Raw genomic sequence first — 18122 nt, forward strand, 5'->3', positions numbered from 1 at the left:
TACAAAACGACACCAAACAGGCTACATGGAATTTGACATAAAAACTGTGCTGATTTCTGCCCAAAAAACTGTGTGGTTTTGCCTTGAAAGCCATTTCCTAATAAATAATGGGGAAAGAAAAAACGATGTTTTTCAAAAACCACATCATGATTTTTTTCCCTGCATGGAAAAACTAGTGATATGTCACTTCTTTTGGTTTGTGCTCACATTGAAATCAGCTGAAAAAAACACTTAAAATCCACATCAAAACCAGCTACGAGGATTATTGTGCTGATTTTTTAGCACAATTTCTGGCCGTATGAACGTGTCCTTAAAGGGGAACTATCAGCAGGTTAGGCAAATCTAACCTGCTGATGGGTCCCTATTGCGCACGGGGCACTGAGGATGAAGGTATCTCTCTCAGGGTACTATTACACCAAGCAATTTTCCGACGACTAACGATTAACGATAAACGATCTAAACTACCGCTAAGGCAAACGACCCGAAATCGTTCGCCCAAGTACACGAAACGATGATCGTTATTTATGATCGTTCTTGCGGTCGTTTAGTCGTCGCTATTGCGTACGTTTCAGCTGTGAATTCTTATTCCACCGAACGATGTGCGAACCATGAGCGAACGATCAAACGATAAAAATAGGTCTGGATCCTATTAAACGATCAACAATTTCTCGTTGGTCGTTTAATCGTTGCCTGCTATTACACGAAATGATTATCGTTCAAATCCGAACGATTTAACGATTTTTCGAACGATAATCGTTCCGTGTAATACCACCCTTACCGGCATCTTCGGTACCGTTCCCTTGCAGCTTTAATATTATCCTGTGTCCAGTAAGGCCGATTGGAGCACTGCCCTGCCTCTCAGAGTGATGATCATTAGAAGGGGTGGACTGGCCAGGGGCAGATCAGCATCTGGGGGCGGGGCAGTTCTCCAAACGGCCAGACTGGACATAGAATTACATTTAATCTGCATGGGATCCACATAGAGGATAAAGGTAAGAGACATACCTTTACCCTCAGCTCCCTGTACACATTAGGGAGATGTCAGCAGATTAGATTTGTCTAACCTGCTGATATTTCCCCTTTAAAAGTAGGCATGAGCACAAGTGGATCATGCTTGAGTCCAATTGTTTGGCATTTGAATACCGGTGGCTGAAGAAGTTAGATGCAGTCCTAGGCAGTCCTGGAAACATGGATACAGCCATAGGCCATAGACTGTATCCATGTCTTCCAAGACTTCTTAAGGTAGTATCCAACTTTTTGAGCCAACGGTATTCAAATGCGGAAGCATCGGACTTGAGCATACTGCGCTCATCTCTGCCTAAAAGTCCATATCCGAGAGCTTACATGCTTCAACAGGAACTGTTTTTAGTGGTAGCAAGTTGATACTATAAAGCCCATTAAAATCAGTGGGTTGTCTATAATTCCGGTCAGGAAAGCTCTTCCAGACTCGCCGCTTTGGCCAATAGATGAGAAGATAATGATGAAACCAGGTTTTATACACCGGATAATCCCTTTAAAGAGCTTGTCTATCCAAAGCAGGCCCTTCTGTGTAAAAATCAGTGCAGTTCTGGGACTCGGTGCTCCCGGCTATCAGATGTTTGTGGTCATTTTGATGATCCACGCAAGTTTATCATTTCTGAAGCCCTATACCCAATGCAATTTACCTAGAATAATCCACCTAGTAGATCTAAATCATCAGATAAGAGAAGACAACAAAAGTAAATACTCTACATGTAAAAATTTTATCACGTTTAGGAAACACTGTCAAATAACTCATTAGAAAATGGTGAGAGTTAAGGCCCTATTACACCAAGCGAATATTGGCCGTATTCGGCTTATTAATGTCTGTTACGGCTGATAATCGCTTGGTGTAAAAGCTTGCACCATATCAGCTGATCCTTGAAAGATTTTTGGATGATAACAATGGTTTACTGGCTGTCGTTCTGTGCAACAGGAGCGCTGGCAGCACATGGCTGCTATCTCCTATGGGCTTCCACAGCTCCCTGTGGCCCCCCACTCTTATCCGTTCGCTGTCAGCGCGTGTAATAGCGCAGGTAGTGAGCGGGGTAAGAGAGGAACAAGCAAGCGCTGATCTGACAGGTTGGCGCTCACTTGCTCCTCACCATTGGCCCATGTAATAGAGGCTTTAGTAGTGGGGGTTCACCATTGAGGACCCTTATCTTTCATCCAGACTAGAGAGTAACTACAAATAGCTTCTATTGCCCTGGAGGGCATAGACATCCCACTATTTTCAATTAGAAATATTTAATCCTTCATTTCTCCTGTCATGGTGGTGTAGGAAAACTGAAAATTTACTCCTGGGATTCCTCACGGATTATATCTGATTATGGAGGTTTAAAAAGTGGAACCCCTCATGATCAGCTTATCATAGCAACCTCTAACGAAAAGGTTATTCCCACCAAAGTAATAAATATAGTAACAAAATTATAATATATATAATCTATTATACGAATACAAGATAAGGCTATGTTCCCACAGCATATCTTTTCGTAACTGTATGGCCGGTGTTGCAACCGGCAACAACCTCTGTACTTTGTACGAAAAGACACACTGCCTTATGTTCTATGGGATCCCGGCCGGAGCCTATAAGCATAGTATACTCTCCGGCCGGAATCCCTAGCGCCGCCGCAAACAACCGATATGTCAGTTTTCTGCAGCCGCTATTAAGAGACCAGCCGCTCTGTGACCCGGAACGGACAGTCTCTCACGGTGAAGGAACAAAGCCTGAGAATGGAAGAACTTGTAAATTTAGAAATTGTAATTTTGCAACAGCTAGAAGGCTGCAGGTTTGGCACCTGTGCTTTTAAAGTATGGACTATGTTCCCTTCCACCTGGACCCTTAGTTGATAGATCTTAGTTGAAAAAAAAAAATATATTTTTTACATCTCCTTAGTAAAGTTATATAACTTTGCAGCTGCCACCGATGTCAGGAACTGCAGGGCTCCAAAAACCTTGGTCCTTGCAGTTACATATCACACAAGCGATAGTGAGCCTTCCCTGATGTCTATTATTATGTAAGACATTGCAGTAGGTAAAGCAGCCTGTGTCAGTAGTGCTGCAGCCCCCCGGACAATGTAGCAGAGTGAGTGGGGATAACTGTCAATCCAGCGACTCCAGTTAGGAAAAGAGTTAACCCTGTTCAATCCCCACCCATAATCTAACCTTGCTTGTAATATGCTGTTTGTCTGTATAACATGCTGACTCCCTGAAGCTACTGAATATCCTCACTTCCTGGTCCACTCTGTCTCCACTCCTCTGTCCCCCCCTCCCTTCTGAGACAGAGGTCATGTGATCACCGTCTCTTCTGTTTGCCAGGCAAGCTGTAACATTGTTCTGTAACTGACTCGCACCTATCAATGATCAGCCGGCCAAAGCAGAAAGAGCCAGAGGTAGGTAGGCACCAGGCAGTTGGCTCTGAGATGAGATGTATGCTGGGAGATGTAGTTTTCTGGCTGGGTGCCATGATGTAAAACAGGGATTATTTTGAATATGGGGCTTGGATCAGTGTAGACAAGTGGGAAAGGTGTCAAATGATCAGTGGGGGATCGGTGAGTGCACCTATATGCTTTTTGTGCATTTTATTTTTTATGAGATTGCTGGTGTACCCATTTAAACAAACATTTATTATTATTTTTTTTTTTTTGCAGAATACCCCTTTAACCCAGTGGCAAATAACACATAATTAGGCCTGAAAATAAAGGTTGTGTTGAAGAAGATGGGAAATCTCACTTAGAAAAACATGGTGTTATACCATGTTATTGTGGGCAGAGGCAGGCATATGGGGAGCTCTCTCTTATAAATCTCAGCACGGGGTAACACTCCATCAACCTACTCACATCTGTTTCAACCCTCTAAATTAAAATTTCTCATTTCTGCTCGGAGCGAAACCTCAGCACAGTTTGACCATTCTCAGGCCGTGTGTTTTATGGCTGAAGAGCTGCTTACTGGCTCTGCAGCCGCGCAGGCAACATAGCGGGTACACAGGCAAATTATTGAGGGTCACAAAGGTGACACCAGCACTTCTACTGTACAACACACAGGGAAGAAAGGCAACGTGTAAGCCCAGAGAACAAGAGTGACATTGTAGAGGAGAAATAATTGTGTTTGGTGGTGTGATCTGCTCCATGGTAGAGCTATTTTAAGATGCAGCCTCGTACGCCATGTATAAAGTAACTTAAAGTAAAATTCTGGGAGCCCCGTACGACGGCAAATGCAATTCTGTACCTTCATTTTATGCCAATTACACGAATGTGTGTAGGAGGAAAGGAAAAGATGGAGACATGTTCCCTGGGCAAGGGAGCTGTAAGTGAAGGTTAAAGATAAAGTCTCACCAGACGAATGCAGGAAATTAGGGCATTTATTACACCCATTGAACAGACATGGAAATTTTTGATCTGTGAGGCCTAAGCGTCTATTCCTAAGGATATGTTATAGCCAAGGGCATATATACCGCTGCTGTGGGGTCCTACCCTGTTTCATCTCATCCTCTGTGCTGTTAGGTGATGAGTCCTGGGCAGGACCCTCATCTCCAGAGGTATTGTATTGTTAGCAAACAAAAGATGGAGAATGGGACTAAGGGGCCTATTCCACGGAGCGATAATCGGCCAAATCGGAGGTGGAATAGAGAGAACGATCAGACGATGATCGTGTCATCGGCTGATCGTTCATTTAGGTTCAGACCTAAAATCATTGTTCGCCACCAGCGCATCGCTACGGTAGAATAGCGGTGCGCGGCGGCGACCGACGATTTCAGCAGCATCATACATTACCTGTCTTCTCCTTCTCCGGGGGTCCCGCGCGCAGCAGCTTCGGAGCGGGGCTGTCTGAACTGACAGACCGCTCAGCCAATCACTGTCCAAAACCGCCGCGTCCAATGATTGGCTGAGCGGTCTGTCAGTTCAGACAGCCCCGCTCCGAAGCTGCTGCGGCGTGTGGCCAGGAGGAAGAAGGAGAAGACCTGCAGCCCGGACAGGTAATGTATGAAACAAGGGCTGCAAGGACATTGGTGACGATGTCCCTGCAGCCCTCGCTTAACGATCATAGGCCCAGTAAACGAGCGGCGATCTAGCAGATCGGCGCTCGTTTACATCGTTGATCAGGCCCTGCTCGGCCCCTGGAATAGGGCCCTTAGAGCCCAATTACATGGAGTGATAATCTTTCAAATCAGGCTGATTCAGCTGATTTTTGCTCTGTTCAGTCGATCACAGTGATAAGGGATGAGCGAAGCAGATTCATTTTGCTTCCTACAAAGCAAAACTGATCTGCGCTCATCGCCATCAGGCTGCCGAATACAGGCAGAGGGAGGATACCGCCTAGGGACTGCCTGGAAAACCTGGACACAGATATGGCTGTATTCATGTTTTCCAGGCAATCCCTGGGTGGTATCTCCTCTCTGACAGCCTGACAGAGATGGCAGCCTGACAGAGATGAGCACAGATCAGTTTTGCTTCGTACGAAGCAAAACAAATCTGATTCGCTCACCTCTAAGGGTCCTATTACACGGAGCGAGTTTTAACGACTAACGATAAACGATTGCAAACGAGATTGTTTATGGTTAAACTAAAATTGTTCACCATATTACACAGAACAATGGTTGTTAGTTACAATCGTTACTACGATTGTTATTGCGATCTTTACTATGACCGTTTATTCCTTCTGATCCCAGCAAAACAATGGACAATGTGCAATTACACTGAACGATTAGTGAACAAATGCTGAACTTGAGCGAACGAATGTGGAATTACAGCGAACGATTAATGAAAATTTTTGGTTCAGATCTAAATCAACGATTAACAATATAGGAACAATTTTTTGTTTGTTGCCTGCAATTAGGGATGGTCCGAACCAAGTTCGGTTCGGGTTCGTACGAACCCGAACTCTCTGCAATGATTCCCGCTGTCTGCCCTCTCCGTGGAGAGGGTGGATACAGCGGGAGGACCGCCTGGAAAACTGGGATACATAGGCTGTATCCCAGTTTTCCAGGCGGTCCTCCCGCTGTATCCACCCACTGCACGGAGCGGCCAGACAGTGGGAATCTGATGCTGAGCGTTCAGGTTCATACAACCCGAACCTCGGCAGTTTCGGACCATCCCTACCTGCAATTACACGGAACGATTAACCTTTAAATTCAAATGATATAACAAACATCGAAACTTTATACCTACCTGTCCTTACTGCCTGGTGTTCTCATGCCCTCTGATCGCTTCCCAGAGCTGACGCTGTAACTTCAGATCCGGTCTCTGAGCTGACAGGCTTCTCAGACAATCACTGGGCGTGGCGGTCTTGGCCAGTGATTGGCTGAGCAGCCTGTCAGTTCAGAGACCGGATCTGAAATTACAATGGTTGTTTCGGGAAGCGGGCAGAAGGCAGAAGAACACCAGGGACCATAAAGAGGTATGTATACAGTTCAAGGGCAAGGGCTACACGGGTATCGCTAACAATGTCTGTGCAGCCCTTGCTAAACAATTATCGAGCTGTGTAATAAGCTCGGTAAGCGAGCGCATAATGTGGCTCACATAATATGATACCACAATGGGGAGCCAAATTTCATCTTTGTTTTGCCCTTTTCTTCTTTGTACATTAGCCTAAATGGAGATCGATCCTTAGTATCCAGGTGAACCTTTGAGGCTATGTTCATGTTAAAGGGATTCTATCACCGTTAAATTGCTATCTAAGCTATCGGGATCATGTTGCAGAGCAAAAGGAGTTGAACAGTTTGATATATATCATTGTGGAAAAAGATTTGGTATAACTTGTAATTTATTGATTGAAATCTATGATGTTTCCATAAGGAGTCCAGTCCATTGAGTGATCCTGCCCACTGGACTCCTAAACACAGAATGATCTGGGATTTCAATCAACAAATTACAAGTTATACTAAATCTTTTCCCATAAAGACATATATCAAACTGCTCAGCTCTTTCTGCTCTATAACATGATGGCAATAGATTAGATAGCATTGTCTTGGTGACAAGTTCCCTTTAAGTATTTCGGTCCATTTTTAGATTTTTACAGCCCCATTTTGTAGATGAAAAAACTCAGCATAAGGATTTTTACTATTGAGTTTTATTGAACTCATTAGTAAAATGGCTGTTTTTGCACACATATGCTCATTTTATGGCCTTATTATTCCTACTGTAAAATTAAAGGGGTTAGAAAAGCACAGCTATTTTCTTATAAAAACAGTGCCACCCCTTTTCCTCAGGTTGTGTGTGGTATTACAATTCAGCCCCTTTTTTTTACGTCAATGGAAACTACACCCAAACTGAGGTCAGGATAGGCGCTGTTTCTGGAAGGAAGTGGCCATATTTTTATAATCCTGGATAATCCTGGACAACCTTTTAAAAGATTTCTGGAATGAAATGATTGAAGGTCTATCCTATCATCAACTGCTGATCAGCGTGGTGCACTGACATGAACAGGAACCGATCAGCGGTAACCCAGTGCCACCACCTCACTATAAACGGCGCTCAGCTTCCAGCGTTATTCACTGTGGCTGCTGAGCTTTCCTGACCCCTTTAAGGATATGTTCACAGATTATTTTTTTTTTTTAATACCTACGGCGGTAATGTTCATGATCATTGTTTACTGATATAATTATCAAAATACAGCCGTATTGTCACCTCAAAAAATAGTGTCTGAACATAGCTTAAAGGAAATCTGTCACTAGGTTTATGCTGCCTTAAATAAATGCAGCATAAACTAGTGACACAAATACTGAACAGATCGGCGTATTACATCATTCTGGTCAGCCGTTCTCCTGATATGCAGGAGAATTGACTTTAGGCCGCGCCTTTATAACTGCCATTATTTCAATACAACAGCCGTTGTTTTAAAATAACAGCAAATATTTGCCATTAAATGGCGGCCATCCACTCAATTTCAACATTGTGTGAACAGGTCCGTTGTGTGTTTTTAATACACTCCTGGTTTTGGTTGCAATATGAGGACCACAATACTGACTAAAATATACGTAGTGTGAACCCAGCCTTAAAAAATAGCTGTTTTTGGACTTTTTTCTTCTTCTAGAAATACAGCTAAAAATAACCATAAAAGGGTAAACAAAAATGAGTAAAAATAAAACAAACAAAAACACCCTAAAAGTTTTTGCACAAAAAATGCTCCCTTTTTTTAGAGGCCTCAAAAAACATGAAGCTTGATTGGCCTACAAACCCCCAAGCCCAGACACCCCACCCCTGCGTATAAACATGTGCTGTGAATCATCTGTGAATCTGGTGGTGGCTTACCTTCCCTAAGAACAAAAGGATCAGGCATGGTAAAAATCTAACTTCCTGTTCCTTCTATCTCCTGACATCGACTGTTGGAGGAAAGTCAGGAGCATAGTACAGGATAGATAATGTCATGATGCCCTGATTTGTGCAAAATTGTAAAAAAGCAGCAAATTTTTTGCAAATCATGGGAAAACTGCAGCCAGGAGACAATACACCAGTGAAAATATAAGTCTTTTTGGGCTACCGCTCGAAACGAACCTATTATAATCCGCTACTGATCAGGAGGACCCCACACGTAGGGTTTTACTGGTCTTGATAAAATTGATGGATTAGTTATCATAAATCTAATGTGCATGGCAAATATAAAAGATATGATATATGAATACAGGCCATCTGCTTACTGTTCAGGAGACATGTCAGGCTTTTTAGTAAGGGAGATGTATGGCCAGTCACATGATCCTTCTCCGTGATGTTGCACTCCATTACCCTGTAATATTACCCCTTCCTATTATTAGGGCACCCAATGTTTTCCAAAAGCTAAAGAGATCTGCCCGGTGACTGACATCGCTTTGGGGTCAGACTGGAGGAACCTTGCAGAATGTATGGAGGGCTTGCTTAAGTAATAATTCCCAAAGATAATGTTATTATTAGCTCCGCTTGCTATATCAGCAGGAACGTTCTAATAATACGCCAGGTCTACTGTGAATTTTACACACCTGCAGATTTCAGGACGGCACATACAGGCTGTAGTATTAACGCTCTTTGCAAAAAAAAAAAAAAAGACTTTTTTTTTCCCCCTGGCTGCTTTGCTGCACGACCGGAATGGTGGTTAATGTAGGTGATTTTGATAATAATATGATATTAGGGAATTACTAGACCTTATGCACACAGCAACGTGTTAATGGAGCCTGTGCAGCCGCACAAAGTCCCTATGGTTCCATATAACCTACGACACCATATTCTTCCCTAGAAGCTAAGCTAGTGGAGAACGGCTTCTTAACACAGCGTCTGAAAGGGCACCGATTCTTTTCTAGTTTTGTAGGAAATGAAAGGCGGATGGAGGTGCAGTATCAACGTTCATGAGACCTCCTATTCTTCAGCACTTTGCATTTATCTGACTAGTCCAGACTGCAGACTGTAAGGTTGGGTTCACACTGTGCATTTTTAGTTTTAGGGTGGTGAATTCACATTGTGGAAACGGGATTTTACCAATTAAAACAAAAAAATGCATGTTATCACTTTTATACTGCCCGAGCCACAAGACATTGGGGGCAGTCCCCAGTATCTTATCCCTACCAATCTTGATTGATAGCTCTCTTTTATGGATATAAGAATAAATTATATCAATCAAGGCCAATAAATGGGTAGAAGCCACTGAAGACTGCCCTGATGACCATTGGGTCGGGCAGCATAAAAGTGATGACAGGTTCCTTTTAAAAATTCATATAAAGTGTAAACCCATAATACAAACAGACATCTGAAAGAGTCTTAAAGTGTACCTGTTGTCATAGAGATATATCAAAAGTTTTGATCTGTCCGGGTCTAAATGTTCTGATCGGGAGAACGAGTTTGAGAGGACGCGCTGCAGCATGGTCCACTCCCACTCTATGTTAGAAAAAAAGAGTTGGATTCATAGGGGACATTTACGAAAGTCCAACCCGAGGCATACGCCTGGGAGAAGTCGCAGATTTGCCCATTTTCCCTGGGGTATGCCTGCTGTATTTAATGGGTACCATGTAATTCTTAAAAGGGGGTTGTCCAGGGCTTTAAAATTTTTATTTACATTGCTGGGGATGATGTAAAAATAAATGTAGTGATACTCACCTACCCCGATGCTCCCTGCAGCTGCTCTTTCAATTCCTGCTTCTTCCTGGTTTGTGCAGGAGAAAAGCAGTGACTGGCTGAGCAGGCAGTTCTTGCAGACCCGATGTTTCATTGGAACTAGGTAGTAGTGGTGACCAGATTAGAGTGGGGGATTTGAGTAGCTGAGTATATATTTTTTTTATTAATATACATAAACCACCACCAGGAATGTTTTCATTCCCCCCCCCCCCAAAAAAAAACCCTTCGTTTTCTCGCAGAGCATCCTAAACATTTGCTATTGGGGCAGATTACGGCTCGGTCACGGAGCGGCCGGTCTCTGAAAAGGTCATCTGAAAAAGATGATCTTTCGGCCTGCAGAGTTCTGATGCGGGCGCATCCCTACGCGCCCACATCAGAACTCACCACAGCACACTATGAAGCTTGTGTCCAGAGCCGCTCGCTCCATAGTGTGCACTGACAGAGCTTTCTGTGGCCGCTATTCAGAATACCAGCCGCAAATAACTGACTTGTCAGTTGTTTGCGGCGCCGCTAGGGGTCCCGACCGGAACGTATACCATGTGCATACGCTCCGGCCGGGACCCCATAGACAGAAAGCCAACTTATTGTGTACAGAAAGCCTACATCTGTGTACTGCAGTCCAAGCATAGGGATTCACAGTGTTGTGTCCCTCGGGCCTTTGCTCATTCCATAAAATCCCAGATAAGAAATGCCAGTCAGTTACTGGGGTGGGACACCTCTGCAGTCACTTAGTGGGTGAGAGGGCACTTCCTGATGGGTCAAGGCAATGCAGGAAGCTGAGAGAAACTGGAGCCCAGTGGCGGTCAGTGAGCTGGTGATGCTGCACTGTGGGGGCACGGGGACAGGTAAGAATAGATTCTTTACTATGTTCCCAGCACCCCCTGCTGGCCCTGGAATTTTATATTTGTCCGAAATTCTACTTTTTAAGATTAGTCCAAAATATATTATGGTAGCACTATGGTAGAAAGCGTACTCATCTGCTCCAATCCTCTGCCATCACCGCTTCTTTCTGGTTCCTCTGATAAGTCATCCCCCCAGGAACTGCCTACTCAGCCAATTACTGCAGTGATAACCTTCCTCAGCCAGTGACTGCAGAGATGGTGCCTCACAGGAAGCAACAGCAGAGGTGGGGCAGCAGTGTAGGTGAGTACGCTTCCTTTTTTTTACTTTCATAGCATACTGACTCACTTTTATGTTTTTTTTCCTGGAGCTGGAATACCCCTTTAATAAAAAGATTGGAGAATTGATTTCCATTTTAATGTAATTTATTAATTAGCAGTTGATCTCCATTAAAATAAATGGAATGTAAGGAACGGCTACTCGGATTCCTAGTCAAACCTTAGGAACCTCCTTCTTGTTCTTAAACCTTACAACACAGACAGACTTCATTCTTATATGGGTGGAAAAGACATTGTCCTCCATCATATTCAATCAGATGCTTGATATTACAGGGGTGGGGGGGGGGGGGGGGGGGCAAAGTAATTCTCATTAGGAAATGCTTACAAGTTAGAAAGCTTAAAGCCTAGTTATACATAATAGAACCATCTCCGACCAGCAATTTTCATTGTATATGTATTCATTGTTGATGGGAACAAAGCAGACTTGCCAGTGAGTGCATTAGTAGACGTCCTGCTCTGCTTTACCCTCTGTAAATGACCCTGTCACGGCCAACGTCCAAATACAGCTCGGCAGAATGTCCTAACGCTTATGAATAAAATATAATAACATGTGACACAGGTCAGAATCTGAACACAAATGGCATACCAAATTTGCCAACCACTATCACAGATGCCAGCTATTTTGCCGGGGTTCAGAGATTGAGATTTCATCTGTTCTGCTCACAGCAAGATCACTTATATAATTATCAATTAAAGAGGAGCGGCTACCCTGACACGTCTGTTCTTTTCAACGATACTTGTGCCTTTTCTCTGTTATTCCTCCTGGAAATCTATGAATAAATTCACAACTGGGTGTTCCGCATGCTAATACATTCCAATGACATGGGGAGTGGTAACAGTTATCGCTTTATTCACATATTACTAGGAGGCATAACAGTGGGACGGCACAATGCAGGGTTCAGGGAAAAGATGTTGAAGAAGAGTTATGTTCTAGAACGGAAGTGGCAAGAGAGCTGGAGGGTCCTTCCAAGCTGGCCATGGTAATTCCAACAATTTACAAGCATATAAAAGAAAATTTTTAATGTATCTTATCAGAGAAAAAGTCTTCCTTCTCCACCCTTATCTTTCCTTTTTCCCCTTTTACGCCTAAACTCTCAATTTACTCTAAAAAACAACAACAAAAAACTGTTTAAATCTGTCCTGAAAGGCAAGATGAATATCAATTCACTGAGAGATTAGGTTACATGCTGCCCAGTCTATGAAGAGGGAAAGAAATTAGCTAAAGAGAAAAAGAAGCAACAAAGACTATATGAAAGTATCATGAGTATTAGATCTCACTCATCAACAGCAGGATGTTGAAGAAGAGTTAGAGTACGTACTAGAATGGAAGTTTATGGAGAGCTGAAGGGTCATTCCAAAATTGCCACTGTAATTTCAAAAATTTACAAGCGTTATAAGAATATTTGCAAAGTATCTTATCAGAGAAATATGCTTCTTTCTCCACCCTTATCTGTGTCCTTTCCTCCTTCCCCTTTAATACCTAAACTATCAATACTATCTAAAAAAAAACAGCTCAAATCTGTCTTGAATATGAGTTCACTGAGAGATTAAATTACATGCTGCCCATACAAGTCTATGAAGAGAAAAAGGAAGTGGTTTTTATTTTCACAGGACTTCTCCTTTAATTTGCAGGATAGGTTGCAGAGTACAGCTCCACACTGCCGCTGCATTTGAGGGTGTACAATACTGATATAAGCAAGTAGGATCCCATCCTCTGTGTCTGTGTGCATTGTATGGGAGACATATTCTAAGGAACTGGATAGCCCCTAGGGCCCCAACGTCTACTGAATGGGAAAACCTGATAAACCAAGTTTATCAATATGAAAGGGTTTGGTATTTTGAAAAGGGAGCTAGAGGGAGGGGGAGGTTCCAATGTCTTTGGAAAAATTGGCAAGTGACACCTGATATATAAACATTGTTTATTTATTTAATTATTTTGAAGAAAAATAAAATGATGGGAAGGATAATTTTTTTTTTTTTTTTATTTATTTATTTATTTATTTTTTTCTCTCTCTCCTCTCGGAAGGGCAGCCATGCCTGGGGTTGGGGGGTAGGGGTGGGGAGGACGGGGTTGGGGATAAGAGAAGGTAGACAATGTGTACATTTTTTCCATGAAAATGATTAGGGCGATTGTCCGTTAAGTTATAAATAGAGTATTTGTTTTTGCTATATAACTATGCTTGTGCCAAGGGATCTGGATACCGATACTGTTGTGGGTTTGATAAATTTTTGGGCCATAACGGTTATTGGTACTTGTATTTGGAATGTACACACTGTTCGAGTTTGTATTTGTACTTGAATTTCTTTTGTAAACTATTTTTGTTTCTTTTTTATAAAATTGTAAAAATAAAGATTTGAATAAAAAAAAAAAAAGGGGGTTATCCAGGATTAGAAAAACATGGTCGCTTACTTTCAGAAACAGCAGCTCATTTCTAGTTTTGCAGCTCTTGGAGACAAGAGTGCTGCTGTTTCTGGAAGAAAGCTGCCATGTTTTTCTAATCCTGGATAACCCCTTTAAGTCTATGAATTACTTTTAAGACAGCGACAAACTTCTTGTTACTTTTTGAAAACTATCTCAGCTGAAGAAATAAACTTTTTGTTTGTTGTTTTTGTCGGAAGTATGAAGCCAAAGTTGGCAAGAGTTCTCCCAATTTATGTATCTGCCAGTACGTGTTGAGTGTTCCTGACTCCCAGGTTAGAGAGATCCCTGAATTAATTAGGTGTTAATTACCTTTCTGCAGGATGATTAAATACAGAGAAAAGAAGAAAGATGGAGAATAATTACAAAGGGGCGGAGGGAAAACCAGCGAAGAGAAGATAGTTATGGGTTTCCATAACTCCTCAGCCGGCTTTGTAGTCAGCTCGTGTCAATGTAGGCCTAAGTAATCAATACTGTGGGAGTCAATTCACTGGGCGACCAAACATGACTACCAGGAAGCATTGCTTAACATATGAGCCAAGATGGTCATGGTCAGTCTTCACAGAACAGCATGAATCACCACGCTAGGCCTGGGCCATGCATTTCTAATTACTTGAGATACATACTAGGATTTTATTAGCCCATTACAGTACGTAATCCAAATACCCCAACCTTGTCAGAATAAGCCTGGTGACACCCGAAGAAAACTATGTACGGAAAAGAAGGAGTGATCATCTGCTACTGCCCAACTCACGTGCTCGCTGATCAAGGTGTGTGCGGTGCTTGGAGCCAATTCAATGAAATCAGATGTGGGCTGACCAATGTGGTGCTCTGCTGCGAAGTAGACCCAGTTATACAATACTTGTAGATGAAATCAGCAGAACTCACATCTTCATGCAATGTGGTTGTTTATTTGTAGCAAATCAACGACATAATACAACAGTGGTTTCGCGTGCTTCTACTGGCCTGATGTTACTTCAGGCCAGTAAACGTGCGTGACGCGCGAAACTCGCTGTCACCTGTGCAACACCCCTGCTTTCATTGTGATGTCCCCCACTGTTGTATGTCGGTGATTTGCTACAAATAAACGACCACATAGCGGGAAGACGTGAGTACCGCTGATTTAATCTACAAGTATTGTACCCGAAGAAAACTCATGGCCTGGTAGATCTGCCATTGCACAATACTTTTGTCCAGTCCTTACATGGTACAAATAGGCATCTAAAGGCCCTACTGCATGGGCCGATCAGCGAGAGCAAGCGAGCGACAACCTGTCAGATCAGCGCTTGCTTCCCCCCTGCTGCCAGCACTATTACAAATGCCAACAGCAAGCGGGTAAGAGCGGGGAGGGCTGCGGGGAGCTGCAGGAGGGGCCTATAAGAGATAGCGACGTTCTGCTGCCGCCACTCCTATTACACAGAACGGCGGCCAGCAGACCGTTGTTATCGTTCACAAATTGTTAAAAGAAAAAGGTTAGCCGACATTGTGCATGTTGGCTGATCATTGCCTTTAAACAATAGCGATAATCATAATAGCCGATAATCGGTCAAATACAGCAGATAATCGCTTGGTGTAATAGGGCTTTTACTCTAACCATATTGATTCCAAAATCCTCAATCATCTCCTGCCTTTCCGTTGAATTCATAGGAGAAGGACTTACAATATACTTTTCGGTATAAGGCCAACAAAGACTGTACAAGATGCTAAAGAGGTTGTCTGGGTAATGAGGGGGGGGAGTCCTTTGTTCACGTTCCTCTTGGACAGTGGATGGCTGTTAAAAAGATCGTCCCTTCTTCTGGTGGACCTGTCCAATCCATTGATTTGTGTAGACACTGTGTAATGCTTAATTTCTCCTGTGGGGGTGCTGTAGGGAAACTAAACACTTAGGTGCAGATTTATCAAACATGATGTAAAGTAAAACTGGCTCAGTTGCCCCTAGCAACCAATCAGATTCCACCTTTCATTTCTCTCAGACTCTTTGGAAAATGAAAGGCAGAATCTGTTTGGTTGCTAGGGGCAACTGAGCCAGTTTTTCTTTACACCATGTTTGATTAATCTTCCCCTTACTGCTTGTTTACCTTATAGATTACAGTTGATCACTGAGAGGATCCCAGTTGGGGGGGGGGGGGAGGGGATAGTTTGTGATCAGTTTATTGAGAAGAGAACATTCTAATAAGTAGGAGACCCCTATAATAAGGCCAGGTACTGGATATATGGTCTAGCATAGCCATACTTCTTTATCTATGAAAGGGTCCGAGCCACTATATGGCAACTCCCTACAGGATTGTATTGTATTATAGAAACTCCATGAGCTTTGGTTTCATAACACCATAAGGCTACGCATTCTGATCTAGAAAAAAGAGGGATTACTTACTGTAAGAGCGGTGAGACTATGGCACTGTCTGACACATGATGCTGTGATGGCTGATCATTATATGTAAGATATAATATTAAGTGGTATTATTGAGATATCTGGATCCAGTGATTTATTGTGATTTCTATAATTGGAGTCTGGAAGGAATATTCCTCCTCAGATGAACATTTTATTGGTTATATAACCCCTTTACTGAGTAAGTGATGACGTTATGTGCTACATAATGGCCCGGGCTCACCTCCCCACCCTAGCACATGGTAAGGTGTCACCTCCCCACCCTAGCACATGGTAATGTGTCACCTCCCCACCCTAGCACATGGTAAGGTGTCACCTCCCCACCCTAGCACATGGTAAGGTGTCACCTCCCCACCCTAGCACATGGTAAGGTCTATCCTCCCCACCCTAGCACATGGTAAGGTCTCACCTCCCCACCCTAGCACATGGTAAGGTCTCACTTCCCCACCCTAGCACATGGTAAGGTGTCACCTCCCCACCCTAGCACATGGTAAGGTGTCACCTCCCCACCCTAGCACATGGTAAGGTGTCACCTCCCCACCCTAGCACATGGTAATGTGTCACCTCCCCACCCTAGCACATGGTAAGGTGTCACCTCCCCACCCTAGCACATGGTAAGGTGTCACCTCCCCACCCTAGCACATGGTAAGGTCTATCCTCCCCACCCTAGCACATGGTAAGGTCTCACCTCCCCACCCTAGCACATGGTAAGGTCTCACTTCCCCACCCTAGCACATGGTAAGGTGTCACCTCCCCACCCTAGCACATGGTAAGGTGTCACCTCCCCACCCTAGCACATGGTAAGGTGTCACCTCCCCACCCTAGCACATGGTAAGGTGTCACCTCCCCACCCTAGCACATGGTAAGGTCTCACCTCCCCACCCTAGCACATGGTAAGGTCTCACCTCCCCACCCTAGCACATGGTAAGGTCTCACCTCCCCACCCTAGCACATAGTAAGGTGTCACCTCCCCACCCTAGCACATGGTAAGGTGTCACCTCCCCACCCTAGCACATGGTAAGGTCTCACCTCCCCACCCCAGCACATGGTAAGGTCTCACCTCCCCACCCTAGCACATGGTAAGGTCTCACCTCCCCACCCCAGCACATGGTAAGGTGTCACCTCCCCACCCTAGCACATGGTAAGGTGTCACCTCCCCACCCTAGCACATGGTAAGGTGTCACCTCCCCACCCTAGCACATGGTAAGGTGTCACCTCCCCACCCTAGCACATGGTAAGGTGTCACCTCCCCACCCTAGCACATGGTAAGGTCTCACCTCCCCACCCTAGCACATGGTAAGGTCTCACCTCCCCACCCTAGCACATGATAAGGTCTCACCTCCCCACCCTAGCACATGGTAAGGTCTCACCTCCCCACCCTAGCACATGGTAAGGTCTCACCTCCCCACCCTAGCACATAGTAAGGTGTCACCTCCCCACCCTAGCACATGGTAAGGTGTCACCTCCCCACCCTAGCACATGGTAAGGTCTCACCTCCCCACCCCAGCACATGGTAAGGTCTCACCTCCCCACCCTAGCACATGGTAAGGTCTCACCTCCCCACCCTAGCACATGGTAAGGTCTCACCTCCCCACCCTAGCACATGGTAAGGTCTCACCTTGAGTAGAGGACGTCAACAATATGGCGGCTGAACAGAGACCCCACAAAACCAGCCAGGCCCCCGCCATACCGCTTGACACGACCCTGTCACTGAGCGCTCCTCTGTAACATCACCTCGCCAAACGGAGAGCTCTGCAAAGGAAACACAGACATAGTCATATAATAAGATTGCAGTACACCATGGTTTATTTTATATCTGCATACAGGAAAGATACATGAACATTGTATAGGATAGTCCCTATGCACCATCTGTGCTATATCTGCAGCATATCTCACATTCCCTGATATAAGAGGTAGCTGGTCTATCGCGGACAACCGGACGCCTGCAAGGGTTAACTAAAGCTGACACCACGAGAAGGGAGAGACTATGTGAGAAATCTTCCAGTCCTTGTGTATCACTGAGAGGAGAGGGATCACAGGCA

General features: G+C 44.1%; 1 protein-coding gene across 2 annotated transcripts in view; it reads right to left on the reverse strand.

Moving 5' to 3' along the window:
- ADGRL1 (adhesion G protein-coupled receptor L1) overlaps positions 1-18122 on the reverse strand; it is a 279116-nt gene that overhangs the window by 129936 nt on the left and 131058 nt on the right. For both annotated transcript variants that reach the window (XM_069945803.1, XM_069945814.1), the window contains exon 2: positions 17699-17832. In XM_069945803.1, coding sequence (XP_069801904.1) covers positions 17699-17768 — 70 coding nt within the window. In that variant the 5' untranslated portion in view covers positions 17769-17832. The remainder of the gene's footprint in view (positions 1-17698; positions 17833-18122) is intronic.

This window comes from Dendropsophus ebraccatus, chromosome 1, assembly GCF_027789765.1.
Source record: "Dendropsophus ebraccatus isolate aDenEbr1 chromosome 1, aDenEbr1.pat, whole genome shotgun sequence".
Classification (NCBI taxonomy): domain Eukaryota; kingdom Metazoa; phylum Chordata; class Amphibia; order Anura; family Hylidae; genus Dendropsophus; species Dendropsophus ebraccatus.